The 14,591-nt window shown below is 46.7% G+C and overlaps 1 protein-coding gene across 1 annotated transcript in view; it reads right to left on the bottom strand.

Moving 5' to 3' along the window:
* Nucleotides 1–2,120: 2,120 nt before the first annotated feature.
* Nucleotides 2,121–14,591, bottom strand: part of LOC140720446 (uncharacterized) — a 41,859-nt gene continuing 29,388 nt past the window's right edge. The window contains exons 4-10 of the mRNA XM_073035300.1: nt 11,330–11,449; nt 7,093–7,209; nt 5,257–5,360; nt 4,969–5,155; nt 3,275–3,417; nt 2,893–2,957; nt 2,121–2,577 (exon numbers count right to left, since the gene is read on the bottom strand). Of these exons, the coding sequence (XP_072891401.1) occupies nt 2,388–2,577; nt 2,893–2,957; nt 3,275–3,417; nt 4,969–5,155; nt 5,257–5,360; nt 7,093–7,209; nt 11,330–11,449 (926 nt within the window). The 3' untranslated portion in view covers nt 2,121–2,387. The remainder of the gene's footprint in view (nt 2,578–2,892; nt 2,958–3,274; nt 3,418–4,968; nt 5,156–5,256; nt 5,361–7,092; nt 7,210–11,329; nt 11,450–14,591) is intronic.

The raw sequence follows: 14,591 nt of genomic DNA, 5'->3' as shown, positions 1-14,591 counted from the left end.
AAAAAACAACTCACCCAGACGACAAAGCCCGGAAAAAAAGTCGATATCTATCAACGCAAGCCCCAAGAAAAGCAGAGATAGTGATATACCTCCGCCTACTTGAATGATAAAAAAGTAATCTGTCTCCCTCTACCGAACATAAATCTCATTACAGTCGTCATATTAGATAAGGGAAGAAAAACAAATCCAAAACGATTCTTGAAGTATTTGCACAAAATAAAAACAATCGCCAACGTTAAATTATCCAATCTGTCTTTAAAACACAAAAAAAACAAGTAATTAATTAAACGATCTTCAATAAAGCATACAGAATTTTTTGAAAAAACCAATCAATTCATTTAAATGATGCAGAAAGTAATAAAAGTTCTAGACAGTTCAAATTTAACTACAGCCTATCAAGGGTTCTCCCACTATATTTTCTGAAGTTAAAACCATCCAAACCAGTCTTTTTCAAAAATGAAAATGAATTTTAAGGCAAAAATTTTCTCTGACCACCAGATCTTCCAGTCTTATCATTCTTTACACCATGAGGCACTCAAGCCATTATAAGTCATTCAAACTTCAAACTTCAGACTCGTCGACAGTGAAATATTGGCACAAACGGAAAAAACAATTGCCATCTTTAAATTGTCCAGTCTTTCTTTCAAAGGTAAAGAAATCCAAGCAACAAAAAAACTTAAAACAAACATATAGAACAAAAAAAAATCAGTTGGTTCTTTTAAATGCTGCAGAAAAAAAAACTCGATGGTTCAGAATTATCTACAGTCTTCCAACAGTACTCCCGCTATATCTTCGAAGGTTAAAACCATCCAAACCAGTCTTTTTCAAAGCGAAGAATACAGTTTCAGGTAAAAACTTTCTATAACCATCAAATCTTCCATTTTCATCACTTTACACCACGTAACAATTATTATAAATCATTCAAACTTCAGACTTCAGATTCGCCGTCGGACTCTTCAGACAAAGTGTTAATAAAACGCAATGCTTCGGCTAGATCATCAAAAATACGAGCTCCAGAATTTTTAACAAAAAGCCTTAATTTGGCTGGGTATTGTAATATTGGAAAGAGCTTTGTTTGAAAAGGCAATTTCATAGAAGAAGCAAATGCTGCACGTTTCTGAACAATTTCACGTGCAAATTGTTGAAAAAAAACCGAACTTCTGAACCTTGATATTGAAATAATCTCTGTTTTCTTGCAAGCTGAACATTGTGGTCCTTGTCTCTAAGACGGAGAAAACGCACAACAAAATGCCTGTTTTTACCTTCATCCACAGATTTGAAAGCACCGGCTCTGTGAGCTGATTCAAGCTCCGCGGGTTGCGAACAAACCTCCGGAATCAAAGACTGGAATATTTTAGCAAAATAATCCGGTGTGTCGGCAGATTCTGATTTCTCTTTTAATCCAACGATTCGAATATTATTCCGACGCGATCCAGCTTCCAAATCCACGATTCGTTGTTGAGCCTTTTCCAAACGAGAAGAAAGGTCAGCCGCATTTCGACTCACATCTTTAAGATCGAGGCTGAAAGGGTCAATTTATTTCTTCACCTTTCTCTTCTCGTTGAGTTATTTCGGTACATTAACCGGTGATTCGAGATTCCAATCTCCTGACCCAAAGGGGTTCTTCCGAAAACTCGTCAGCTTTTTTCAGATTTTCGGTTGGATGGGTCGGGATTTCGTCTGGTGCTCTTCGAAGTCGCCATAATTATAACTATTGTTACACAAATTCGACTGAATGAAGTTAAAATTTCGAAGTTTAAATCGGAAAAGGGAGAGATTAAAGGCGGTCAATAAGCCTCACATGTGCGTAAGCGGGAAGCGGATTCACATTGCAGTTGTACCAGACATCGGTGAGCCCCCGCTTGGAGTACTGTGTTCGGTTCAGGTCGTCCTGCTGTGGGAAAGATGAGCTGGAAAGAGTGCAGAGGGAGATTTACGAGGATGTTGCCGGGATTCGAGTGGCCGAGTTGTGGAGACCGGGCTGGCGTGAGGAGGTTATTTTTGGAGATCGCGGGTGAAATTATAGAGGTGTATAAAACCCCGAGGGGTATAGGTAGAGTGAATGTGCACAGTATTTTACCGCAGGGTGGGTAATCTGTGAACCAGAGTGCACAGGATTGTGGTGAGAGTGGGTGGAGATGAAGGAGAGAGATAAAAGATAAAGAGGGGTGGAGAACGGTGCGGGGGAAGAGAAGAGTGGGACAGATGGCGAGAAAGAAGGAGATTCGTGGGGAAAGAGGAACGTAGGAGAGTGTTGGGGGAATGGGATGCCAGTTGTGGAGGAGAATGGTTGGGGGAGAGACAGAGTTGCTGAAATGGGAATGTGAGGGTGAGGTGGATAAGAGTGGGGAAGAGAGACGGGGGAGGAAAACGGATTGTAAGGTCATTCAAGTTTGCCCTGCGGACTGTTGACAGAGATCCTGGATTTCTTCAGGAAAATCCGTGCACCAATGTGCAGACTTCTCGCAGATGAAAGGGTGTTGACGTTTGCAGTAGTCCCTCCAGCCGGACGAGTCGCAGTTAACGCAGACGGACGTTCCACTGGAGACCTTGTTAATAACACTAGACGCCTCTTCCCTATCAAATATAGTTAAACAATGTCAACAGGGTCAAATCAGCTCCAAGCGGACACACCAGACAGTCACCAATCTAATTCCACTGCATCGCACTAAGCACACAGCCCCGTGTCGGTCTCCAAACTAATCCCCCGACCCACTATATCCCACAGACCCGTACAGTTCTCCAAACTAACGTCATTACCCCACACTCTCGCCAATAGCCCTGTGTCAGAATCGAATCAACGATCGTGACCTCTCACTTCGCACTGCCCCGGTGTGTCTCCAAACTAATCGTAATGACCCAGTCCCAATCCAGTAAAAATCCGAATCTCACCCGTCTGCGCATTTCCCAATCCGGTATATTCTGTCTTGATGGACGAGAACATTGGAAATAACATTCTGCGAAATTTAACTTGTTTAATTAACGTTAAGAAGGAGACTCTCTCAAAGCCTGAACCCGGGAGTGTGTGATGGGACGGTGTGGAGGGAGATTCACTCTGTGTCTGACGCAGGGAGTGTGTGATGGAACGGTGTGGAGGGAGATTTACTCTGTGTCTGACCCCGGGAGTGTGTGATGGGACGGTGTGGAGGGAGATTCACTCTGTGTCTTACCCCGGGAGTGTGTGATGGGACGGTGTGGAGGAAGATTCACTCTGTGTCTGATCCCGGGAGTGTGTGATTGTTGTCGATATCTCCTCTCTCGGTGTGACACATACCTGCTCTTTTTTTGAATTTATTTCCAGCAAACTTGCATCAATGTTTGAACAATATCTTTTCGCTCCATCGTAAGATGTTTCCAACGTGGATATGAAATAACAGCTGTCTTCATTTCTGATCCAGTCCTGGAAACATGCTTGCTCTGGAAATCAGGAACAAGGAAAGTGAATCTCCAGCACATCGTCCCATTACACACACCCGCGGTGAGACACAGAGTGGAAAGTACTCCCCACGATTTCGTCACAAACTGCGGTGGACTGTGAGGAATTCACTTTATACTCTCAGGTTACTCATACTGGGAGGCAATCAGAGTACGAAGCTCGCTTCTTCGGGCAAACGCAACGACCAGATGCCCAATTCAGAGTGAAGCTCCCCATCTGCCATCTAATCGCTCAAACAGTCTCAGACTCATAGTCAAGTTAACTCTACCGCGTCGCGTCACACACATCCGAGTTGAAACACGAGGATACTAGGAGAGGAGATATCCCTCCGCACCGTCCCATCACGCACTCTCGGAGTCAAACACAGGGTGAATCCCCCTCCGCACCGTCCCATCACACTCTCCCGGGGTCAGACACAGTGTGAAACTCCCTCCACACTGTCCCATCACACACTCCCGGGGTCAGAAACAGAGTGAATCTCCCTCCACACCGTCCCATCACAAACTCCCGTGGTAAGACACAGAGTGAGTCTCCCTCCACACCGTCCCATCACACACTCCCGGGGTCAGACACAGCGTGAAACCCCCTCCACACCGTCCCATCACACACTCCCGTGGTCAGACACAGCGTGAAACTCCCTTCACACCGTCCCATCACACACTCCCGGAGTCAGAAACAGAGTGAATCTCCCTCCACACTGTCCCATCACACACTCCTGGGGTCAGATACAGAGTGAAACTCCCTCCACACCGGCCCATCACAAACTCCCGTGGTCAGACACAGAGTGAGTCTCCCTCCACACCGTCCCATCACACACTCCCGGGGACAGACACAGCGTGAAACCCCCTCCACACCGTCCCATCACACACTCCCGTGGTCAGACACAGCGTGAAACTCCCTTCACACCGTCCCATCACACACTCCCGGAGTCAGACACAGAGTGAATCTCCCTCCACACTGTCCCATCACACACTCCTGGGGTCAGACACAGAGTGAAACTCCCTCCACACCGTCCCATCACACACTCCCGGGTTCAGACACAGCGTGAAACTCCCTACATACCGTCCCATCACACACTCCCGGGGTCAGACACTGTGTGAAACTCCATCCACACTGTCCCAACACACACTCCCGGGGTCAGACACAGAGTGAATCTCCCTCCACACCGTCCCATTACGCACTCCCGGGGTCAGACACAGAGTGAATCTCCCTCCACACCGTCCCATCACCCACTGTCCAGGTCAGACACAGAGTGAATCTCCCTCCACACCGTCACATCATAAATTCCCTGGTTCAGACACATAGTGATGCTCCATCCATACCGTCCCCTCACCCTCTCCCGGGATCAGACAATGAGTGAGGCTCCGGGATACCGTCCCTTCAGACACTCCCGGGATCAGACAATGAGTGAGGCTTTGGGATACCGTCCCTTCAGACACTCCCTGGGTGAGACACCGATGATAACTTCTTATCTCTCTGTAATGTGATGAGTAGCAGGAGATGGTGGGTTTGAGGTTGGTGTTTTAACTCACCTTTTCTGCTGGTCAGCATTGAACAGATTTGAGCCTTCTCTCCGTTTAGAGTCCTGTACTTAATTTCGAGGTCACTGATCTTTTGACGGAGATCGGTTTGTGTTTCAATCAGATCGGAGATATGGATTTTCAGGACGGAGTTTTCATTTTCGGGAACGAACAATTTCCTTTCTGGTATGGAGTCGTTCTGTTGAGGACGGAGATATTCTTTAGACAGTTGCTCCGGGAGAGAGTCAGGCTGGAATTCTCGGCTATGCTGGTTTCAAGGGTTGAGTTTAACTCATTTACCTGAAGTCGACATCGCCGCTGGGTCCGGTTCATCTCCTGATATTGTTCCCACAATTCCTGCTGGCCTCGGTCGCAGGTAATCAGAGAGTGACGAATCTGTGATACTGAGAGTGATAGTAAGTCGTGTGTCGTTGTCATGCCGAGTGGTGTGTCGGTGTCACATTGAGTGTCGTGTGGGTGTCACGCTGAGTGGCGTGTTAGTGTGATGTTGAATGTCGGTGTCATACTGAGACGGTACTGCAGCACTGTGAGCGACGTGTCGATGTCACGCTGATTGTCCTGTCAGTGTCACGATCAGGGTGTTGTCGACATCACAGTGTGGGGCGCCTCGCTGTCGCGGTTTGGAGTGCCGGTTCACAATGTGGAATGTGTAGGTGTTCTGATAACTGGTTTATCGTTCTCACGGTGTGGGATCTGCCCGGGTAACAACGTAAGAAATAGGAGTAGGAGTCGGCCATCTGGCCGTCGAGCCTGCTGCACCTTTCAATGAGATCACGGGTGATCTGGCCATGGGTTCATGTCAACCTTCCTGCCTTTTCCCCATAATCCTCAATTCCCCTACTGTGCAAAACTCTATCCAGACTTGTCTGAAATATATTTACTGAGGTCGCCTTCACTGCTTTACTGGGCAGAGAATTCCACAGATTCACCAATCACGTATTTTATGCGGCACATTATCGAATGCTTTCTGGATATAAATAACGCCCATCTCTGCCCCTCTATTCACTGCGCTCGTTATGTGCTCAAAGAGGATTGTCGATTAGCTGCGTCTGCTTGGTGGATCCATTTCTTTCCAGATGCCTCGCTATTTCTTCTTCTTTAATGATAAGCTCAAACATCTTCCCAACTACAGATGTTAAACTAACCGGCCTAGAGTAAAATGCCTTTTTCCTACATTCTTTTTTCAACACTGGCGTGACATTCGCCGGGACCTGCGCGAAGCCCAGAGAATTTTGGTAAATTATCACCAAAGCCTCAACTATAACTTCTGCCGTGTCTGTCAGCACCCTGGGGTTCATTCCATCCGGACCAGAGACTTGTCTGTTTTCAGGCCCAGAAGTTTGCTCAGCTGCTGTACTACCCAAATCCTCCCTCATCCCATTGTGATGTTGCAGTGCGGGCGGTGTCTGTATCATGTGTAGGGGATCGGCGGTGTCACGGTGTGGTGTGTGCCATCGAAAGGGTGAGGTGAGCGTACGTGTTACCATCTGTGTTGTGCAGGTGTCATGATGAAGGCCGTGTCAGTGTCACTATGAGTGTCGTGTTTGTGTTACGGTGAGGGGAATGTCAGTGTCTCATTGAGGCGGGTGTCAGTGTCACGGTGAAAGGAATGCCGTTGTCACGACACGGAGCCTGTCGGTTGGATTCACAGTGAGGGGTTTGTCACTGTCATGGGTCAGGTCGTGTCGGTGCCACGGTTTTGCGAGTATCGGTGTCACAGTGACGGGGATTTCGGTGTCACGATTTGGGGCATGTCGACTTCAACATGTTGGGCGCGTTATTATCACTGTGATGGAATCACGGCGTCACGGTGAGGTGAAATTCAACATCACGTTCAGGTGCCTGTCGGTGTCACGCTGTGGGAATAATGGTGTCATGGTGGGAGTTGTGTCCCTGTCAACGTGAGGGTAGTGTCAATTTCTCCACGAGGGGCGTATCGGTGTCACGGCGTGGTATGTGTCGATGCAACGGTGAGGTACGTTTTGGTGTCAGAGTGCATTGTGTGTCGGTGTCACGTTGAGCGGCGTGACCATGTCTCTGTGGTGTTTTAATATCACGTTTCATTCCACTCTGTTTGTTTACATTCTGACTCCACCCAGAGCCCAGTCGACTCACCATAGATCGAGAGCCCGGCCACTATAGTGATGAGGACGGACGTAACTAGGCAGAGTAGGCAGATCTTACGGTAAAGTCTATTTCTGATTTTATCTTTCGGCTGCTCTGTATGCGGACCTGTTGAGAGACCATTCAGCGTGTGCGTGAATTCAGCCGTGACCCGCACTGAAATTCTCTCCCATCCAACATCCGTGTTCTCCACCAAGATCACCCCTCCTCTCTCAATCTCATCTACTTTCAGCCGTCATCGCCGAAAGTGCAAATTCCTTGACTTGGCAAAGGCTGACAGGTGTCTGACGGATTCCAGAGATCAGTCAGATCTCCCCTGAGCCTCCTCCGCTCCAGAGGAAACGACCCAAGTGTCCGACCTCTCGTTGTAACACATGCCACCGAATCCCGGCAGAGTCCTGCTAAACCCCTCCGGAGGCTCCCCAACGCCCTGACATCCTTCCGATAATGGGGTGACCAGAGCTGTATACAATACGCCTGATTCAGCCCAACCAGTGATTTTTATAAAGTTGCAATATAACAGCCGAACTCTTAAGCTCAGTGCCCCAACTAACTTTCCTATCAGAAAGCCTGGCCCTGATCCCTCTGCTGAACAACACAATTTAGGGGTCTGGATTTAACAGTGTGCTATTTCTGAGCATTTGAGCTACCAAGGCGCAACATTTTAAGTTTGTCCGGATTAAAACTGTCTGTCATTATTTCAACTCATATCAGAAACTGATCCGTGTCCTATGGAATTCTTTGCAGGTCCTCTAAGCTATTCACAACACCCATCGACGTATCATCTAAAAACATACCAAACCAGCCATCTACATTCTCATCCAGATCGTTTATATACATCACAGAGAGGAGAGATCTCACCCACATCCACAGATACAGGTCACGTCATTGGAGTAGAACAAGGTTACTCAGTCACAGAATGCAGAATAAAGTATCGAAATTACAGAGAAATTGCAGTGCAGGCAGACTATAAGGTTCAAGAGCCACGAAGAGGAAGATTTGTGGTCAAGAGTAGATCTTATCGTATTAGGAGTCTGTTCAATTTTCTGATTATTGTAGTGTAGAAGCTGTCCTTGAGCCTCCTGATACATGCTTTCGCATTTTCCCTCCGATGGGAGAGTGCAGTAGACAGAATGTCCGGGGACCTTTGATGATGCTGGGTACTTTATCGGAGCAGCAGTGTGTGTAGAAAGAGTTCATGGAGGGGAAGCTGGTTTCGGAGCTGGGCTCAGCTCTTTCCACAACGTTCTGCAGTTTCCAGCGGTCATGGGCGGAGCAGTGTTTATATTTTTAGTAAGGAACCAGGGTGTTTCATGAGAACAGGGTTGTAGACATTGTGAACAGGGAAGCAAATAAGACATTTTTTTTTCACTTGGTAGACTACTCTGTGTGATGGTGTGGGGACCCAGAGGGGTTGACGGACTGATATGTCCGGATTGATAGACATAATGGACGCTTTACAAGTCACGTATCAAGATGCCAGATTGTAGATCACTCTGGATGATGGGAGAGAGGAATGTAGGGAGAAACCGAGAAGGAATGGAGCGGTGAGACTGGGCAGGAGAGGGAAAGATAGGGAGATTAGAAGAGAGACGGGGGAAGGAGATAACAGGTGGCGTGAGACCCAAGTAGAATTGTCGGGTCGATTTGACTGTGGAGGACAGACCTGGAATTAGTAGTAGATGTACCATACAGAGGCTTCAACAGAGGCTATCAAACAAAGGCTCAGATTGTAGAATGGTGTGAAGATGGTGTGGGATCCAAGGAGAAATGTCACACCAAATTATTTGAGGAGGACTGCTCAGGTCCAGGTGCTGGATGTAAAGTACACAGATTTTAACAAGATCAAGGCATTCTAATCCTTCCAATAATGTGATGACTAGAACTAGAATGCGCGGGATGCAGCACAATCAGAAATGTTGATAAAGTTGCAATATAACTTCCTGACTTTTGAACCGAGTGCTCCCAGTGATAAAGTCAAGCGTGTTATAGGCCTGCTTAACCACTGATAATGACATTGGACCCCAATCTTCCTCTGTAAATCAACACTGTTTAGGGTCTTGGTTTTAAGGGTGCGCTGTGTCGGAACATTTGACCTAACAGGGTGAAACGTGTCACATTTGTCAGTGTGAAATTCTATCTGCCGTTTCTCCAACACCGATCTGTAACTGGTCCATATCCCACTGAATTCTTTTCAGGTCCTCTACACGATCCACAACACCACCCATCGTCGTATCATCTGCAAACGTACCAAACCACTCATCTAAACTGTCATCCGGGTCATTCACATACATTACAGACAGGAGAGATATGTTGAAAGATTGGAGCGACTGCGCTTGTATACACTGGAATTCAGAAGGACGTGAGGGGATCTGATTGAAAAGTATAAGACTATTAAGGGATTGGACACGCTAGAGACAGGAAAAATGTTCCCGATGTTGGGGGAGTCCCGAACCAGAGGCCACAGTTTAAGAATAAGGGATAGGCCATTTAATTTGCAGAAGACAGAATGACCGGTGTGGCTGGAGGTGGTTCTGTGATGCTGCTGGCTGCTTCATCGAGGCACCAGGAACTGTGGACGGAGTTCATGGAAGGGACGCTGGTTTCCGAGAAAGGCTCAGCTCTTTCCACAGCGCTCAGCAGTTTACTGCGGTCACGGGTGAAGCGGATTCAACATTTTGAGTGAGGAACGAGGGCGGTTCACGAGAACAGGGAAGTAGACGTGATGGATCGGGAATTCAATAAGGCATTTAATGTTTCTAGTTAGTGAGCTACTCTGTAGAATGGTGGGGGAGACAGCGAAATTTGTCTTACTGATTTCTGCGCATAGGCAGAGATAATGTACGCTGACTGACAAGTTCCCAGATTGTATATCGCACTGGATGATGGAAGAAAGGGACAAAGGGAGGGACGGAGAAGCAATGGAGAGGTTAGACAGGAACAAGGAGGGAAATAAACGGACTGGGGAAGATAGAGTGGGGGGGATGCTAGATTTTGTGAGACCCTGGGAGAGTGGTCGGCTGATTTGACAGGGAGGGCAGATCAGGCACGGGTAGTTGGTGTATCGTACGTAGACTTATCAGGAGCTATCAACAAGAGTTCAGATGGTAGACTGCTCTGGAGGATTATGTAGAACCAAAGGAGATCTCTCTGACTAATTTGACTGCGAAGAACAGGGTCGGTCAGGTTGGTAGATGTAATATATACAGATTTAACAATGTCCAAATGGTCTACTGCTTGGTGTGCGACGAAGGGAGGGATGGCTGACTGGATAAACAATTGGCTAGGCGGTCGGAGCAAAGGTTGAGGATTGAAGTTCGTTTCTCAGACTGGAGGCGGGTCACTGGCCGTGTTTACCAGAAGGCCGCTAGTGGGACCCGGGATCTTTGTCAACTATATCGACCATTTGTAACAGATTACACAAGACGCCGTTGATAAGATTGTAGATGACGTGGTAAACAGGCAAGACGGTTATCTCTTACAGTGGGATCTCGATTAACTGGGAAATTGGGCCGAAAAGCGGCAAACGAAAATTATTTCGGATTAGTGCGACCTGTCGTATTCAGGAAGACTAGCCAGGGTGGGACATTCACAGTGAAGAGGAGGAACCCTGGGAAGTGTTATAGAATAGATGGACCTAGGGCTACGGGAAAACGGTTTCTAGAAATTGAGGACAAGGTTAGATAAGGCGGTGAAGGTTCCATCTTCATCAATGAAGGCTCTGAGCACAGGAGTCAAGAGGTTACTGCGCAGTTGTACAGGATGTAGGGTAGGCTGATCTTGGAGTATAGTGTTAGGTTTTTGTCCACCTGCTCCAGGTGAAATGCCAGTGAGCAGCAAAGATTGCAGAGTGAGCTTTACGGGGATATTGCCGAGGCCCGAGGGACTGAGTTATGGAGATAATTCCGGCGGGTTAGGATTTTATAACTTGGAATTCAGGGTGACCTTACAGAGGTTTATAAAAGCACGTGGGACACAGCCAAGGAGAATGCGCAGAGTCATTTTCTATTGATTTGGAGAATCGAGGATCAGAATGCACAGTTCTGAGGTGATAGCTGAAACAGATTTAATTGCGGACCAGAGTGAGAATTCTTTTTTAAGCAAACGGTGTTCTGTCTGTGGAAGGAACTGCCAGAGGAAATGGTCGATACAGATATATTAGCACTTGTACACTTGTGCGTACATCAGGTGACCCCTTCAGAATGGTGTCACTAATGTGAACTCTGACCTGCCTGAGCAGTCAATGGCGTTTCTCCTGGTCCCGACGCAAAAGGAGGATCTTCATCCTTAGCGATGACAGGTCCATTGTGGCGAAAGTTCAGCTGAGAGTAGGTGGGGTCCAGACCGTCTGGGAGAGAATGGAAGAGACTGTGAGAGAGAGACAAACAGAAGGGGAAGGGACAGGTAGAGAATGGGGGGCACTGTGAGCGACTGGGAGAAAATATGAGGGATATGAGGAAGTGAGTGGAGAAAGACGTGGAGACGTAACAGCAGATAGATGACTGGATGGTGAGAGGAAATAGGGTGAAAGATGAAGGAGATGGCCGGGAAAATTGGACAGAATGGTGAGAGTGAACAAAGAGAGAAATTCGACAAGCAATGGAGATGGAGAGGAGAGAGCGAGGCTCTGAGTGAAGTGGGAGTGAGAAGTCTGAGAGAGTTATCGGAAGAATCAGGGAGAGAGGGGTAGAGTGAGGGGAGAAAATGGCAGAGGGTGCGAGAGGGACAAGCAGAGAGAGACAATGGGTGACAGAGAGAGAAGAAAGAGAGAGGGTTAAGGTTTTATTATATTTTTCGTAGTTGTATTATTGTTTGCAACCGCTGTTCTTTTTTCACACATTGGAAATATGGTGGTCATGTGGGGATTAACATGTTGTGGGGCTTTCCGCGCTCCACTGTGTTCCTTTCTTTCCTGGCTGATTGTAAGAGGAAGATCGGTATGGAGCCTGGTGGCTTACAGTACCAGAATCCCGAGTTAAACAAATCTCAATATATTTTTACAAAGACGAATCTCAAGGTTGATTGTCATTTACATATCCAAGCGAGTGTTCGGTTTTTGTGATGTGAATGAATGATCTAAATGGAAATGGAAATGGGTGGCTGCTAAAATCATAAGACCAGAAGACCATAAGATATAGGAGCAGGAGTAGGCTATTTGGCCCTTCGAGCCTGCTCCTCCATTCAATCATGGGGTGATCCAATTCACTAGCAATCACCACTCCCCTTCCTTCTCCCCATACCCTTTGATATCTTGGCTAAACAAGAAACTCTCGATCTCGGCCTTCGGTGCACCCAATGACTTGGCCTCCTCAGCTGTTGATGGCAACAAATACCACAGATTTTTCCACCCTATGACTAAAGTATTTCTCTGCATCTCAGTTCTAAAAGTCCGTCATTCATTCCTGACCCGTGCCCTCTTGTCCTAGACTCCCCTACCATGGGAAATAACTTTGCCATATGTAATCCGCTCAGGCCTTTTAGCATTCGGAACGTATCCATGAGATTCTCCCTCATTCTCCTGAATTCCAGGGAATACAGACCAGGAGTTGCCGGACGTTCCTCATACGGTATCCCTTTCATTCCTGGAATCATTCTTGTGAATCTTCTCTGAACCCTCTCCAATTTCAGTATCCGTTTACTGAAATAAGGAGCCCAAAACTGCACACAATACTCCAAGTGTAGTCTCACGAGTGTCCTATAGAGCCTCAACATCATACCCCGCTCTTATATTCCATACCTCTGGAAAGGAATGCCAACATTGCACTCGCCTTCTTCACCATCGACTCTACCTGGAAGTCAAACTTTAGGATATCCTCCACAAAGACTCCCGAGTCCCTTAGCATCACTGCATTTTGAAATCACTCCCTATCTAACTAATAGCCTGCCCATTTATTTCTTCCACCAAACTGCATGATAATACACTTTCCAACATTGTATTTAGTTTGCCACTTCGTTGCTCATTCTCTTAAACTATTTTAGTCTTTCTGCAGGCTACAGAACACTACTCGCTACTCCACCTATATGTCTGTCGCCGGGAATCATTGACATACATCGCAAAAAGCAGCGATTCCAGCACCGAACCCTGTGGAACTCCACTGGTAACTGGTAGACAGACAGAGTAGGATCCGTTTATTTCCAGTCTCTCTTTCCTGCCGATCCCTCAATGCTCCATCCACGCTAGTATCTCCTCTGTAATTTCATGGGCTCTCATCTTCCTTAGCAACCTCATGTGCGGTACCTTGCCAAAGGCCTTCTGAAAATCCAAGTACACCATGCCTACAGCATTCTCTTAGACGACACTGCTTGTAGATTCCTCCGAAAATTGCAGTAGTTTGTTCAGGCAGGATTTTCCTTACAGGAAAACATGCTGGCTTTGGCCTACCTTATCATTTGATTCCAGGTATTCCGTAATCCCATCTATAACAATGCATTCCAATAACTTCCCAACCTCTGATGTCAGGCTAACAGGTCTATGGCTTACTTTCTGCAGCCTTACACCCTTCCTAAATAGAGGAGTAACATTTGCAATTTTCCGATCAGCAGGTACAATGCAGAATCTGTCGATTCTTGAAAGATCATTGTCAATGCCTTCGCCATCTCTCCAACTACACACTTCAGAACCCGAGGGTGCATTTCATCGGGTCCAGTAGATTTATCCACCCTCAGGCCATTAAGTTTCCTGAGCACATTCTAATTCATTCTTTTCACTGCAAAAGTATCACTTCCCTAACACTCTTGCATGTTGGGCATACTGCAGACGTCTTCCACTGTGAAGTCTGATACAAGATATGCATTCAGTTCCTTTGCCATCTCTGCGTCTCTCAGTACAATAACCCCAGCGTCATGTTCTATTGCTCCAATATCTACACTTGACTCTCTTTTACCCTTCATAAACTAAAAAAAGAAAGCTTTGTGTATAATAGGTTGAGTGATCTTGGCCCTTTATCCTTAGAGCGACGGAGGATAAGAGACGGCCTGATGGCCATTAGGCTTTACAATTTTACCGCCAGGACTTAAGAACTTTTTAAAAGCTATTATTAATGCTTTTTGAGATAGTGATTTAGATGCATATCATATTTTTTTACTGAGTGAAGTATTGTATGCAATTAGTTTTGCTACAACAAGTGTATGGGACATTGGAAAAAAGTTGAATTTCCCCATGGGGATGAATAAAGTATCTATCTATCTATCTATCTATCTGATGGAGGGGTTTAAGATCATAAGAGGCCCTGATCGTGTGGATAGCGGGACGCTGTTTCCCGGATGTGTAATGGCCAACAGGAGGGAGCAGAGTATTATGGCGCTTGGAAATAGGTGTCAATGAGATGTCAAGGGTAAGAATTTCACACAGAAAGTGGGGAGTGCGTGGAATGCACTGCCGTCGACGGTGGTGGAAGCGGGTACAATAGGGCGAAAAATAGAGGGCGATGCTCTTTGGAAATTCTAGGCAGTTTCTACAATAGGTTATATGGTCGGAAGTTGCTGGAGTC

Source organism: Hemitrygon akajei, unplaced genomic scaffold, assembly GCF_048418815.1.
Source record: "Hemitrygon akajei unplaced genomic scaffold, sHemAka1.3 Scf000042, whole genome shotgun sequence".
NCBI lineage: Eukaryota > Metazoa > Chordata > Chondrichthyes > Myliobatiformes > Dasyatidae > Hemitrygon > Hemitrygon akajei.
This window is presented reverse-complemented; position numbering and strand designations above follow the sequence as displayed.